We start from the raw sequence: 16,047 nt of genomic DNA on the forward strand, positions 1-16,047 counted from the left end.
GTTTGTTTATGAAGAAATCAGCAAGTAATTTCACAGCTTAGGCTTCACTTTTCATCTGTTCTTCTCCTTCATCATTCAGACAGAACTTTTCAAGCCAGAGCTGATGTTTGGCAGTGATTAATCTCTCTGCCTTCCACAGTTGCTCCAGAGAGCGTGGGCCCAACTGCAGACAACAGTAACAGATTGTCTCAGCTGTATCTGTAATCAACTGGATTTCCCCCCTGGAATACCTGGATTTCTACTCCCTGTTGAACCTCATGATTTTCTATGAATTCAAACCCTCTTCTGATGTGCCTTTTGCCCAGCACTTATTAGAGTCCTAGACTGTACGGAGATACAAGGTACAATATGTATCACTCATTGGCTCACAAATTGGGTTTTATTTGGCCAGCACAGTGCTTTCAATCTGTTTGAAGAGTGGCATGTACTCTCCAATTTACCACAAACCATTCGAATTTCCTATTGTCCTATACCTGACTCATATACTTAAATTTCCTGCTTGATCCCCAAACAATAAATGTATTAAGAAAGCTCAAAATAATGCCACATCCAAAAATACTCAATCATTTACACTGAGGTACACAGCTACTTAGCGACTCTTTCCAAACTCTGGACCCTCCTGATATTTTGTGTACATTCAACAAGTATTTATGAAACTCAGGCAATGTCCCAGACACCTGTGAGAAAACCAGTCATGGTTTCATGGAGCTTGCAGTTCGGTTGCTCCCAAGTTTGTTTCTAGAGAGTGTTCTTTCGGCACACCAGGATAATTTCAAATGATGAAGATTTAGGTAAAATGTTACTAGCTCCATTTTTTAAGCTTTAAGATCCTTCTGATCCTTAATATTACATACAAAACCAGCCTTATGTATGAATCGTCCTTTACAGAAGAAGCATTTCCTTGTTATAAAGAGTGCATGGTCCTCTTGCCTATGGGTCAGTGTGGCTCTGCTGGTGTTGACTGGAGAAACTTAGTTGGTTGGATAACAATGAGAACGTGACAAGACACATGATCAGGGCACTTAGAATAATTACCATCAGTCTTTGGTAGTAAATCACAAGTGTAAAAATGAAAATGTAAAGGTTTAATCTGAAAAGTATGAACCAACAGAGGTATAGGGTTCCTGGTTGAAGAGCGGGCTAGTAAATTCAGGTTGTTCACCAGAAAATGCCTGGGTGAAAGGCATCTCCTCTCTGTACTAGGGGATCTTGTTGGTTCCTGCCCATCCCCTGGAGGGGACGTGGCCCAAAGTGAACCTAGGGAGTATGGTCTGTGGCCTCATTATATTGGGCTGTCAATCAGACTATCCAATCCTTGCTCTGGATGGCAGCTGTGGCTTCATAGTTGATACGAAGGTCTGCCTGAAAAGAAAAAAGTTTTCTATTTCATGATGGGAATTGATATTTAATCCGAGTATTAGGTTAAGCCCATTCGCTCTTTTGTGGTTGTTAATTAAGAAATAAAATCATGCTGAAAGATATGCTTCTCCTTTCCTTTGCTCTAAAATTGACATTCATACTGCTCTGTAAAAATCAGAATTGTTGCTAGATCAGCTTGCCTTGCACACAATCCAGAGAAACCAGTAATAGTCTCTGGACAGATGCCAGTAAGGTGCAGGTTCATCCTCTAATTGACCTGGAGGGAAACAGGTGCTATGTAAGAAATAAATGTCAGAAGAGCACAAAAAGGAAGGAGAAAGAGCATGGGATTCAAAGCTGGACACGGGTTCAAATAAATTTCTCTGAGCCTCTGTTTCCTCATACTTAAAATGTAGATAACATCCACCTTGCAGGACTGCTATGATCAGTGAATGGAATAAAGTTTTTGAAGAGTCTAGCACATTGTGGCAATATGGATTATAAATGGATCCCTTCTTTGAGCTGTCTTCTGCTGGGAACTGGCAATACCCTGGTTTATTGACTTACACTAAGGGTAGCTTTCTTCAGGTGTCAATTATCCCATCTAGCAGATCTGAAAATGTTGGCATTCATTCCTTACATACTGTGTAAGAGGGCAATCAGAAAGTTCCAAAACATAGGCCAGCAATGTTATATATGCTTGAGTTTGGTCTGCGATGTATCTTCAGGGTGGGCCTCCCGGTATGCTCTGAGTGTGGTAGGTTGATTTATTGATGGCCTTCCTATATTACCATCCTATATTGCCCTGAAACTTTGCAGTTCTCCTACTAAGACTCTGGGCTAGCCTCAACTTGCTTTGTCAAAAGAATATGGCAGAAGTGCTGGCATGCCACTTTCAAGCCTGGGACTCAAAAGGCCTTGCACATTTCCATTTAGTCTCTTGCACTATTGAGCTTCCTTTTGGAACCCTGCCTCATCCATGAGAACAAGCCTGGGAGAGTGCTAGAGAATGAGAGACCATGTAGAGGAGAACTGAGATGCCCTACTCAACATCCAACCAATCCTCAGAAGCAGAGCCAACTAGACAAACCACAGCTAACTACAAATGCAAGGAGTCCAGTCAAGACCTGAACTGCCTTTCATGGAACCTAAATGTCTGACCCACAAAATGTGAGTTAAATAAATGGTTGCTGTTTGAAGCTACCAAGATACTTGGTGGTTTGTAACACACGTTATCATGGTGACACATGACTGAAACTCAAGTGACTGAGAGACTTTCTCCAATTCTAGAGAACCTTAATGAGGACCCTGGGGCTCCTCAACTATCAGAGTGGCAACCTAACTCCATGGATTTACCTATCTCCCCTATGTTCAGCCATTGATCACATTCTCTGAGCTTTTTTGTGAATCACCTGAGAGCCTGACATCAGAGGCAATTAATATGGCCCCATAGAAGCTTTTTATCCAATCGTAGAGGTTTCCCCACTGTTAGGTCTCTGAGTTTGCAAGGCTGCCACACAGGCCTTCCCCGAGTTAATCAGGTTAGCATGTGGCCCCTTTTCATCCACAGAATACTATCTAAATCACGCTGAATGATTGTGCCTCTCCCCATAGAAGTTCTCAGCCTATCCCTCTCTCCTACTCTCCTTTCCATACTTCCCTCTGACTAATTCACAGCCATGATCTCTTCTATCCTTCTTTGTTTCTGTAATGTTATATGTTTCTGTCACTTGCACAATATAGTTTTTTTGTTAGTGTGTTTCCTCATAGGCTTGTAAATACCGGTAGAACAGAGCTTGAGGCCTCCGAGGTTCTCTTTCCTCCCATTGTTAGTGCAGAGCGCAGTGCCTCACTCAAAAATGAATTCGAGTACTTCAGGGAAATCAAGAATGGTCTTGAGAAATGTCAGTAAAATGCAAAGCCTATCCCATCTGTAAAATGCAGAACTCAAAATGAAATTGACAAGCAATTATCTTACTGAGCCAATTTTTAATCCTTGATGTGTTGTTTTGTTTTCCAGTTTTTATCCCTTAAACCTCTCATTAGCATCTCCTCTTGAAAATAAAATTATAAAGATCTTTATACATGGAATGATGTCTAATGTTCTATCAAACTAAACTTGCAACTAGGCCTGAAAACCAGCACAATGAATAAATGCAAAGAAAGCTGCCAAAGGAAAAGCAATGGGTCTGAACTTGAGAGTCTTAACTATTGGAGATGCTGTACCCATTGGAGACTCTGTAAGTAGCAGTGGGTTCTCCTGAAATAAGTAAATGCTTAAAGCCACAAACTTTGGGGTGGAGGCCATGATCACACATCTCTGGAGCATCCAGGGATTGCCTAAGGGAAAAGAACTCTAATCTATAGGGAAGCAGGAAATGGGCTCCACAAGAACGCACCTTATCTGTTTACAGTTGGTTGCCAGTTCCCTGGAGTTCCCTGCTGTTGAGGAAAGGGACCCTGTGGGTTCAGAAAGGAGCTTTAGCTTGGAGCTATGATTATCAGTGGGGAAAGGAAGCAATAGGGAATGAAGAGAGGCAATGAGGAGTGCTGCTGGGATCCATAAAATTTTATGGCATAATGAGAATTTCTAAAAACTCTGCAAGTCTGATTTAGCAACATTATTATACTGTCACTCAGCCTGAACCTTTTGCTGTAAATTCTTCTTTTCACTTCCTTTTATCTCCTTCATTCTAGAACCATGCATAGTTTGCCTTAAGAGAAAAAGGTAATGGGATAAAAGAAGAAAAGGTGTGTGTGTGTTTAAATGAAGGAAACATTTGAAACTAGATAAAATGTTGACATATGTGAGAGCTTTGTTTCTAACTGGAATAGACAGATGAGTGTTTGGGGTCTTAAGACTATTTTGAATGTCTTTTCTATTTGTGAGATTAGCATTACCCTTAAGAAACTTGCTGAGCTTTCCATCACTGAGGTCAGTGTTGGCAGGAATTACCCTATACCACTGTACGGCACCCAGCATCTTTCTTTCCCTGCCTGTGGTGGGTCTCATGCTTGGACAATGATCTTCTCGGGCAGTAGCTTCTCAGGTCCTCAGAGAGCAGCAGATTTGGGATCTACATTCCAAAGACAAGAGGCAAAGAGGACTCAGAAAAATAACCAGTACCTGCAGGTTAATCTTCTAAATCTATGATCTGTCAGTTTGTTGTAGAAGAACGCAGAAGAACCAAACAACGCTTTAGAGAGGTGGAGGTCCACTGAATGTCTTTCAACTTCTGAGCCTCGCAACATGCAGAAATTTTCTTTTTATTAAAGAGCCAGCCCTATGTGTGCTTAGTAGTTATCTCACTGGAAGCTTGTGGTCTTGAAAACAACACAGCTCTATCCAATTAAAACATACATCTGGCATGGCATGAGAGTATGGGCGTATCTAGTCTCTGGCCTACAAGGTCAGACAGCTAAGTTTATCTTCTGTATTATACAAGCAGGCTAGAAAGCAAAGTTAGTTTTTAAGCATAAGGGACTGTTTAAAAATAGCAGAGTTGACTTTACAGAATAAGGGGCTATCTAAATAGTAGAGAATTTCAAACAGTAGTTTTACAAAATAGGGGATGACCTCTTAAGGACATTCCATTTTAATTTTTAAAATATTTTTACATTTTTAAACTTTCAATTTGGAAACAATATTAGACTTACAAATATGTTGCAAAAGTAGCATACAAGTACACCCATATTCACAGCAGCATTGTTCATAATAGCCAAAAGGTAGAGGAAACCCAAGTGCCCATCAATAGTTGAATGGATAAACAAAAGTGATATATACATACAGTGGAATATTATCTAGTATTAAAAAGGAAGGCAATTCTAACAATACTGCATATGGATGAACCTTGAAGATATATGACTGAGTGAAATAAGCCAGTCACAAAAAGAACATTGTATGATTCCACTTATAAGAGGTACCTAGGATTCCCATAGACAGAAAACAGAGCTGTGACAGGCACCGCGCACAGACACCAGAGAGGGGCTATCGGAGAGTCAGTAGGAGAGGGCTATCCCCAACCCCGATTCCTGTTTTCTCATTTAAGTGAATTTACGAGTAAATGAGAGCCTTCAGCTAATATTTGTGTTGTGAATTTATTTAAAGTGAATTTATTTCAAAAATTAAAGAAAGTGAAGTTATTTAAAAATTAAAGCAGGCACATTTCTTCAAGAAGCAAGGCAAGTAAATCTATACGTCTGGTTTATGAAGCACAGACAGACTCTCGGCTAATCTGAAGAGCAAGTGGGGTGGAGGGTTTCTGCTGTATATACCCTCCTGTCTATAAGGTTTTTAAAAAAAATTCCTCTGCTAGATATCCTGGTACAGATTAATTTCTTTATTATGGTTTTTCCACAATTTATGAGAAGCATCTGGAAACTTTATCTTGACAAACCTGACTGTTGGCTTCACTGTTTAACAAAGGGATGAGATAGAGGGCCCTCTTCTTCCCAGGCCTTCCTGCTGTTTCAACAGCTTCCGGATGATTTGCCCTAAGTAGTCTATATTATTTGAATTCAGATACCTCCTTTTTTCCTCCCTCTTCCTTTCCCCCTCCCTTCCTGAATTCTTTTATGAGAAGGAGAGGTTTTAACTCTTTGTTCTCAAGGTAAGTTCTACTGCAAGAGGCCTGCAAAACTTTTTGGCGTTGTTTAATTTTCCTGCCTCAGTTTCCCTATTCCACTTGTCCTGGAATGTTCCTGGCTTTTCATTATCCTATAACATAAAGAAGAGTTTTCCTTTGCCTCTGTTCAAATTTCATTCCGAAAAAATCAGTAAAACAAACCAGAATAACGTTTCTCTAATACTCACTGGCGCTTGATAACTTCACAGTTTCTTTCTAGTTTTAAAAATTCCCAGATCTATCTTGGCCTCCACAATAGGAAAGAAAACTGCGAGTTCACCCCACCTGACAGTGGTCTGAGGCTCAAGTCTTTAGAGACCAAACGGTGAGCATAGTTACATTTTCATTTCTTCGCCGTTCTTACTTCCCTCCCTCTTTTTTTGATCAAATCTTAACATTACCCTGGGTATCTCAGCAGGATTAAACAGAAAAAACATTCAAGAACCACTGCTGTGGGAAATATACATGAAATATTTATGTTTACTTTGCCCTAGAGAACGTGGTTTTGAATGAACAGAAAATAAATCACAAAAGCTGCAATGTTCTCAAAGATCTGTATTCACACACCAGACCCCCGGCCAAGCTTGCTGTGCCCTTGTAGTTCACCCAGTATCTACTGCTCTGGCCCAGGCCTCTTCCCTTGTGCCAGGAAGGTCCCTTAAGGGCCACTCTCGGAGCTTCTCCAAGCTGGACAGATAGAACTAATATTATTGTAGTGTTTCAAGTTTGGACAACCCTGAAAGCTAAAGGAATAAAACTTGATTTTTCCAGTTAGTTATTTGTTCCTGTTATGCACTGGTGAGTAACAAAGCAACCTAAATCTTAGTATAAACCAACCATTTTATTGTGCTCATGAGTTTGGGATTATAAATTTAAACAGGGAAAAGTGGTCTACATGGGAACTCTGTTTTGAAGAAGACACAGTAGTTGAAGAATGACTGGAATGGCAGAAGTCTTCATTCATATATTTAGCACGTGAAATGGGATGACTGGAAGACTTTGCTCAGCCAACATTGTCAACCAAAGTACTACACATGGTTTCCAATGTTGCTTAGGGCTTTCTCCTAACATGGTGAAATGGAACTTTTGGAGTGGAACCCGGATTCTTTGTCCATTGGAGTCAAAGAATGAATCCACAGACAGAGGATAGTATAGCAATGGTAGAGATTTATTGAAGAACAAGTACAGACACCCACGTGGGGAGAGGGACAGAGTCCCACTGAGTTCCTTTCACCTATGGCTTATAAAGGCTGCAGGTCCTGGTGCCTTGATATCCCCTCTGATTGGTCACTATTCCCCTAGACTGGTTACTACAGTAATTCCTAGGCTCAAAGGTCAAAACTCACATAAAACATGTGAGGTCCCCCCCCACTTCCTTATTGTTTTCCTATTCCCTTTGAGCTTTCTTCTTCTCCTTCTGGATGAAGGGCTTCCTTCTCTTTATTTTGTAAATATAGACCTTTTGCTGTTCCCAGCTCCCTCATTCTATGGAAATGTACCTGTTGCAGCTTTTCTGCTTCCCTATTCTATGGAAATACACCTTCTGCTGCTCTGCAGCCCTGTGCTTCCCCCATGGTCTCCTTAATTTCTAAAATTTCCTAAAACCTGTCTTTTTTTCAGCCCAAAAAACTCCTGTTTCAATGGCAGCCTAAGTAGTTGAACTTCTTAAATGGCAAATCAGAACTTTAAGAGCAAGTATCTGCCGAACAAGGCAGAATTTGCGTGACCTCTTATGATCTAGCCTTAGATGTCACATGACATCACTGTCATCATACTCTTTTAACTGAAGCTGTCACATTCCCCAGATTCAAGGGTTGGAATCATGAGCCTCACCACTTGATGGATGGAAAAAGTCTCAGAAAACGTGTGCTTATGTTTTCTAAATAACCATACCCTACAAAGTTGAAACATCAGGAAAATATATACTTTGATATAAAAGATTCCTTTTGTATGAATCCCTTTCTCCAGAAACTTCATGAAACATTCCCCACTGAAGTAATACTTTGTTGTGTCCCAATGGCCCCTTGTCCATCGTGTGTTATAGCACACTGTATTCTAATGATAAAAATGAGTGCTCACTATGTGCCAGGCATTATTTTAAACTCTTCCTAAGCATTATCCCACTTAATTGTCATGATGAGAAGGAATGGCTTTATAAAGTGAATAAACTGAGGCCCAGAAAAAGGAGTTCAATAACTTGCCCAAGGTCATACAGCTATTAAATGGGAGAGCCAGAAATTAGAACCAGGCAGTCTGATTTTAGAACTCACGCCCTTAAACCACTGTATCACAGAGCACCATTAATTTGCTGCGGTGTGCGAATCCGATTTGTCCAGTGGAGTATGAGCTATTTGCAGGCTGAAACATTTCATAGTTATGTTTGTCTCTCTAGCATCAAATACAGTGCCTGACTTATGACAAGGAATGGGAAAATGCACAAAAGACATGAAACCAGACAACTAATGGGACCAGGCTGCCTGTCACTACTTGAGCCAATTAAGCAGAGACAAGGTTGAATCATATATGAGTGTTTATGCCAATCATGCTAACAGTATAGGAGAGCAGCAGGTTATCCACGAAAATCTGCCCTACCCACTTCCTCCCCATAAGCCAGCTGCTTATATTGGGTAGAAGGACAAAGATTACATGGGAAAGCAGGCATTACAAGCAGGGGAAGTAGGCAAGGGATAATGGTTGCAGGTAATGCAGGCTTGGAGGTCACAAAGGGAGTGCGCCTCCCCACCAGATTGTTTTAGTAGCAAGGTTGCTTATCTTTCCATGATGATAGGCAGTTCTCCACAAAGGAGCATGGACTGCCTTCCCAGGTTCACTCCCATGTCCCAGGGTGCACTACTCTCAACTAGGTCAGAATGTGCTGTCTCTCATCAGAACAGTCACAGTTACAGTATAATTAATATTTCACAGAGCATGATTAATATTTCTTGTAACTATTAGCTAGTCCCCACTATTCTATTTCTGCCGCTAACATTTTTCTCGGGAATTTCTATGAACAAGATAATGTCTTCTGCAGAGAGAGATAAGTTTTCTCCCTTTTCAATGTGGATGCCTTTATTTCCTTTTTTCTTTTCTAACTGTCCTGGCAAGAACCTCCAGTACACTGTTGAATCGAACTGGCAAGAGCAGACATCCTTGTCTTGTTCTGATCTTAAGGAGAAAGCATTCAGCCTTTCACCATTAAATAGGTTAGCTGTGAATTTTTAGACACATTTATCAGATAGAAGATATTCCCTTTCATTCTGTTTTTTGAATTTTTTATCATAAAGTGTTAGATGTTGTCAAATGTTTTTTCTGCATTTATGGAAATAATCATGTGGTTTTGTCCTTTATTCTACTGATGTGGTTATTATATTCATTGATCTTCAACTATTAAAACAACTTTGCATTCCTGGGATAAATTTAACTTGGCCATGGTGCATAACCCTCTTTATATGTTGCTGGATTCAGTTTGCTCATATTTTGATGAAGATTTTTTGGTCTATATTTGTAATTTTCTCATTTTATGTGTGATATCTTTGTCTGGTTCTTGTATCAGGGTAATATTAGCCTCAGTAAATGAGCAAGGATGTATTCCATCATCTCCCATTTTGGGGAAGATTTTATGAGGAATTGGTATAAATTCTGTCAACATTTGTTAGAATTCACTGGCAAAGTCATCTGGGCCTTGGGTTTTATTTTGCAGAAAGTATTTAAATTATCAATTCAATCTCTTTATTTATTCAAATATTTTATCCTCTGAATCTATTTTGGAAATTTATGTCTTTCTAGGAGTTTATTTATTTCACCAATTTTATCTAATTTGTTGCCATACAATTATTTTTGGTACTCCCTAAAGTATTTCTGTGGGTGGTTAGTAATGTCTCCTTTTTCATTACTGTGTTTACTCATTTGAGTCTTCTCTCTTCTTGGTCAGTATTTCTAGATGTTTATCAATTTTATTGAACTTTTCAAAGAATAACTTTTGGTTTTTTATTTTCTCTATTATTTTTCTATTTTCTATTTCATTTATTACAATTTGATTCTTCCAATTTCTCTGATTTCCTTGCTGTTTGCTTTGGGTTTAGTTTGTTCTTCTTTTTCTAGTTTCATAAGGCTCAAAGTTAGGTTATTGATTTGAGATTTTTCTCCTTTTATGGGCATTTACAGCTATGAGTTTCTCTCTAAGCATTACTTTAACAGCATTCTATAAGTTTTGATTCTGTGTTTTTGTGTTCATTAAACTCAAAATATTTTCTAATATTCAATGTGATTTCTTCTTTGAATCATTGATCATCTAAAAGTATGTTAATTTTTACATTATTTCTGAACTTTCAAATTTATCTGCTATTAATTTTTAATGTAATTAGAAATTATTATTAGATAACATACTTTGTTAGTTTACTCCTTTTAATTTATTGAGACTTGTTTTATGGCCTAAAATATGATTCATCTTAAAAAAAATAACAAGTTTCACAAGTACTTGAAAAGTATATGTATTCTGATGTTTTGGGGTAAAATGGTCTATCTGTAAGTCTAATTGGTTTATAGTTTTATTTAAGTATCCAACTTAATTTTTGATCTGCCTGTTTGTTCCATACATTGTTGAAAATTAGCTTACGTCTCCAACTATTAGTGATGAATTGTCATATTTTTCTCTTCAATTATGTCAGATTTTGTTTTATGTATTTGGAGGCTTTGTAACCAGATGCATATATGTTTCCATTTCTTTCTCTTTACTACGGATTAATGCTTTCATTGTCATAAAAAGTCATTACTTGTCTATATAGTAACAATTTTTTCCTTAAAATCATTTTTGTCAAATATGTTTGTAGTGAGTCCTCCTTCCTTATGGTTATGTTTATGTATAAATAGAGGGATATGTATATACATCCTTCTACTTCCAATTTATTTATATATTTGAATCTAAAATATACACTGAGTGGCCAGAATATTATTACCACCTGACGTTTGTAGACAAATTAGTTATAATTTCCCGCTGAAGTTGCTGGAGGGCCAGGTCATTATAAACATCTGAATAGCACAACATACCTAAGTATCGTTGCTGATCAAGTTCATCCTATCATGTTGATGGCGTATCCCAGTGGAGATGGCTTCTTCCAACAAGACAATGCGCCATGCCATGGTGCTCGTATTGTGCAGGAGTGGTTTCAAGAACATGAGGGAGACTTTACCTTACTTAGGTGGCCCCCACAATCACCAGATCTCAATCCAATTGAGCATTTGTGGGACGAAGTTAAAAAAGCCATCAGGCAGCTGGTTCCACAACCATCAAATCTCACAGAACCGGACAGTGCTATTCATCAGGCCTGGTGTCAGATTCCTCACATCACCTTTCAATATCTCTTGGAGTCAATGCCACGAAGAATCACTGCAATATTGAAGGCAAAAGGTGGCCCAATGAAGTACTGATGGGGTGGTTATAATAATCTGGCCACTCAGTGTATATCTTATAGGAAGCATATAGTAGAATAATGATATTGAGTTCTTTCATCAATTCTGTCAATTTCTGGTTTTGATTAGAGTTTTCAATTCCTTTAGATTTGATGAGGTAAGATTTACACGGCATTTCATTATGTTCTTTCTATATATCTTAGATAATTTTTGTTTCTGTATTCCTCAAAAATTGCTATTTTGTGTCAAATATTTTAGTGTTCATTTTAAGTACTCCGTTGTTTATTTTATTATATTTTTAGTTATTTTTTAGTGGTTACTCTTGGATTACAATTAACATTATAAACAATTTAGTACAAAAGTATACTTAATTTTGAAAGTATATAAAAACGTTTTTTCAATGTATGTTTCCTTTGCTCTCTTTTGTGTGACTATTGTAAAAATTATATCCTTATACATTATAAATCCATAAACATAGTTGTACAATTATTGCTTTATGTAGTTGTCTTTAAATCAGATAAAAGGAAAAAGATTGCTACAAACAAAACTGCATTTACATTATCTTTTATATTTACTTATTTATTTACCTTTACTGTTGCTATTTATTTATTCATGTATGTTTACATAATGTCTGGTGTCCTTTCCTTTTAGTCTAAAGAACTGCTAGTAGCACTTCCACCAGGACAGATGTGCTAGCAATGAATTCTCTCTATTTTGTTTTTCCAAGAATGCATGAATTTCTTCTTAACTTTATAAGGATAGTTTCACTAAATATAGAATTCTTAATTGACCATCTTTTCTTTCAGCACTTTGAACATGCTGCTTAGCTGCCTTCTGACTTGCATAGCTTCAGATAAAAAGTCACTGTTAATGTTAGTGAACATCTCATATATTTTTTTCTTACTGTGCTGCTTTCAAGATTCTCTCTTTATCTTTGACTTTTGAAAGTTTGACTATGCCATGTCTAGGTGTGCATCTCTTTGATTTTATCCTGCCTTGAATTTGTTAAGCTTGGGTGTATATATTAATTTTATAAAATGTATAATTGATTTGTAATTAAATTCATAAAATTAGAAATGTTTTCTAACATTATTACTTTCATATTGTTTTTGCTCCTTTCTCTTTCTTATCGTTCTGAGACTCCCATTATGTTTATGTCAATATCCTTAATAGTGTTTCACAAGTCTATTCATTTCTCTTTATTCTCTTTTTCTATTTCTCATACTGAATAATCCCAATTGACTTATCTTTATGTATGCTGATTCTTCTGCCAACTTAAATCTGCTATTGAAACTTTCCATTTAAAAAGTTATTTCAATTATTATACTTTTAGCTCTAAAATTTCTATTTTGTTCTTTTTAAATAATATCTATATCTTTATTAACAATCTCTATTTGCTAACATATCATCTAATATTTGCCTTCTCTTTAGACATGGGTTCTTTTAATATATTTATAAGAGCTGATTTAAAGTCTTTGTTTAGGAAGTCCAACATCTGAGCTTCCTCAGAAAGTTTTTATTTACTGCTTTTTTTCCATATGTATGGGTCATATGTTCATTTTGTGTGTGTGTGTGTCTCATAATTTTTTTTAAACTGGACATTTTAAGTAATACAATGTGGCAACCCTGGACATTGGAATCACCTGTTCTCCAGGTGTGTGTGTGTGTGTGTGTGTGTGTGTGTGTATGTGTGTTTCAGAGAGAGAGAGAGAATATACTCTGTGGGTTTACTGTTTTTGCTATTGTGGCTATTGCTGTATTTTTGTTTTGTTTTGTTTTGTTTTGTTTTGTTTTTTAGTGACTTCCTATAACGTACCCCTCAATCTCTGCTTATTAGCTTTGTGATCAACTAATTATTGAACTGAGATTTCCTTAAAGACTGAATCAATAAGATTTTATTTACTCTTTGTAAGGGTCTCTGTGTGCATATTGGGATATGCTTGATCTAAATATCTCAAATTGGCTCCACCTACATTGGTAAAACCTTAGTACAAAGCGTCCACATCCCCTTCCCTTTTCTTCCAAATCATAGGTGGCAACGTACATACTTAAAAGTTTCAATAACAAACACTTAGAGTAGTGAAATGCTTTTGGTTCAAGAACCCCTTGAGAATCTTATGAAAACCGTGTCATAGCTCCAGAGAAATGCATATATGTCCATGATTTGGGCTATAATTTTTGAAGGTTTGATTAAATTTCTTGATCAATTTAAGAGCTACACACAACATATTTTTATAAATATGAAGATATACGGAGAAAGGGGAGAGAGCAGGGAATTTTGAGGTTCCATTTTCATAAAGTAGAAGAGAAAAATATACCTAGAGGGGAAATGACTTGCCTAATGTTAGATGATAATAGACAGGAGCCATATCCAGGCCTCCTAATTCCTAGGTCAAGATTTCCCTCACCAAATTTCCTTGAATCATAGAACCAGTGACAGTTCTCTTTAGGTTCTCCTAGATTTTTTAGGCCCTGAGTCCCAGACAAGCTCTTACTATTGTGGTTTCTCTAACTAGATCTGACACTCATATCTAATGCCAAGGATCTTTAGGAAAGGGAGATAGAGGGAAACCTGGCCTGTCATCCAGCAGGTACTATGTAGATTTATATGGTTACACTGTGCCCAGCATGATGGAGGCATCAAGGGGTCACAGAGAAAGTCAAAGACATAAGGCAGATAATCTAGCTGTGAAGACAGAACTATGTCATAACACAATGCTGGAGCAACGCAGTATGAAGTATAAACACTAGTCTGAGAGGAGAATGGAGAAGTTGGTGTAGGTATGAATATAAAGGCAAGGCTCCATGGAAGACAACAGAAAATTGAAAGATGGGTAGAAACTAAAGAAATGGAGGACAGAATAGAAGGTATTTGTGGAGGGGAAAGGTAATAGGTACAATGCAAGAAAAGAGAGAAAAGGGGGAAGGAGTACAGTGAAAGAGAAATAGAGGACCAAGTCTGAATGGTCCTCTATTTCTGAGGGTTGTCAGTGGTTTTCTTATAAAAACTTGTATCCTATGGAGCCTCAACATTCAGCTCCAGCTTTGATGTCCCTGTTCTGGGGCCACCCTCGGAAGCTAACCATTTCATGTGTCTGTTTGACTCTTCACAGCTCCCTTTCACTGAAGGCCTGTTCCACTTTTATCACAATGGCCTTGCAAAGGCCAGGAGAAAACGCAGCCTACACCACAAGCAGCTGCTGGAGAGAGACCCCAGGGTAAGTTTTCCTGGAAACCTATCTTCCAATTTCTGCCACCAGATGCAGGCTCACTGGGGTAGTATAAAGAGGGTTGCCAGGGAATTTTGAAGTAAAGCCATTCGATGTATTGAGATGGGCCAATTGGATTCTTGGCAGAGTGGCACGGAGGACTCTCTGCTCCTCTATCTGGTGTATTATAAATAAGCCTTTAATAGGACTGGGAGAGGAGTAACAAGGATACCACCCCTTACTGGCTTGTCTTCTCCTGCATTATTGTGTGAGACCTTCTGATTGCCTGGGAAGATGTTTTGGCCTGTGATGGGTGGAAAGACACCAAGCAGGTTAGGGAGTCATTTTATAGACGATTTCTACTGGTGTATCCTCATGCTCTGAGGAAGTTGTCATGCCCCATATTAGAAATAGAGAAAATGAGCTCACAATAGGCAGTGGGCTTTTCAGTATCCATGATGGTTGCAGTCTTGGGAGCATCTCAGTTCCTCTTCTCACCTTGTATTTTCTCACACTGACTTAATTTATCACCATATTTCAATGGTCTTTTTAATGCTCATGTCCCTTATTTTTTTAACCTCCAATCTTTACCTTATTCTTGGAATCCGGGTCTCATTTTCTATTTTTCCTAGCACTTTAAATTCAATATTCCTGCAGCCAAACTTATCATCTTAACCAAAGTGGCAACTTTTTCAGTGTTCCCATTCTCTGTTTTCAGAATAAAAACTGGTCATCACTGAAGACTTCCTCTTCAAATTTTGTGGGCATCCCATATATTTACATACACATTCAGTTGGATAGATTCTGATTTTCCCTATGCAATTCACTAAAAGGGAAAATTAACAATCCAGGCAAATTGCTCTCTATGCATTGAAGATGCATAACCTCTTCACCAGGACTCTTGAAGAAAAGTGGATATAAAGAGGGTCAGACATTTGAGTTACAGATTTACACATGAGACTCCTTTTGAGCTTATGAGATTTGTAAATTCATTCTGGTGAGGCATTTCATATGAATATTTGACTGAGTTTAATTCGGGCTTTAATTAGCAATGTAGATGAAACAGGGTTCCCAGCAGATCACCAACTAACAGGTCATAGGCAATTTGCCTTTAATTCCTCAACCCAGGAGATCCCACATTCTCTGTAGTGAAAATTCTGCTCTGAGAAGCCACTTCATCTTTACTGTCAGACTAAGATTCAAGCTGCATGTGCTGCCAGCCAATGCCAGGCATTCTCAAAGTGTCTGTTGTAGAAGCTGGAACCACTATCTAAGGGAGAAGTTCTCTTTTCTGTGTTATAGCAGCCTTAGCCTGACTACAATTCAGTGGCCGGATGCCCTTGTGAAGCTCATGGACAGGGATCCTGTCTTTCTCATCTGTGAATCCAGGGTGGGCAACAGTAGTTAAAGACCACTCTGGCCCACTAGGACACTGGTTTTCCCTA

General features: G+C 38.1%; 1 protein-coding gene across 1 annotated transcript in view; it reads left to right on the forward strand.

Moving 5' to 3' along the window:
* PCSK2 (proprotein convertase subtilisin/kexin type 2) overlaps window positions 1-16,047 on the forward strand; it is a 243,590-nt gene that overhangs the window by 28,266 nt on the left and 199,277 nt on the right. Inside the window, exon 2 of the mRNA XM_006776113.2 lies at window positions 14,507-14,611. Coding sequence (XP_006776176.1) covers window positions 14,507-14,611 — 105 coding nt within the window. The remainder of the gene's footprint in view (window positions 1-14,506; window positions 14,612-16,047) is intronic.

This window comes from Myotis davidii, unplaced genomic scaffold (genome assembly GCF_000327345.1).
Source record: "Myotis davidii unplaced genomic scaffold, ASM32734v1 scaffold608, whole genome shotgun sequence".
Taxonomy (NCBI): Eukaryota; Metazoa; Chordata; class Mammalia; order Chiroptera; family Vespertilionidae; genus Myotis; species Myotis davidii.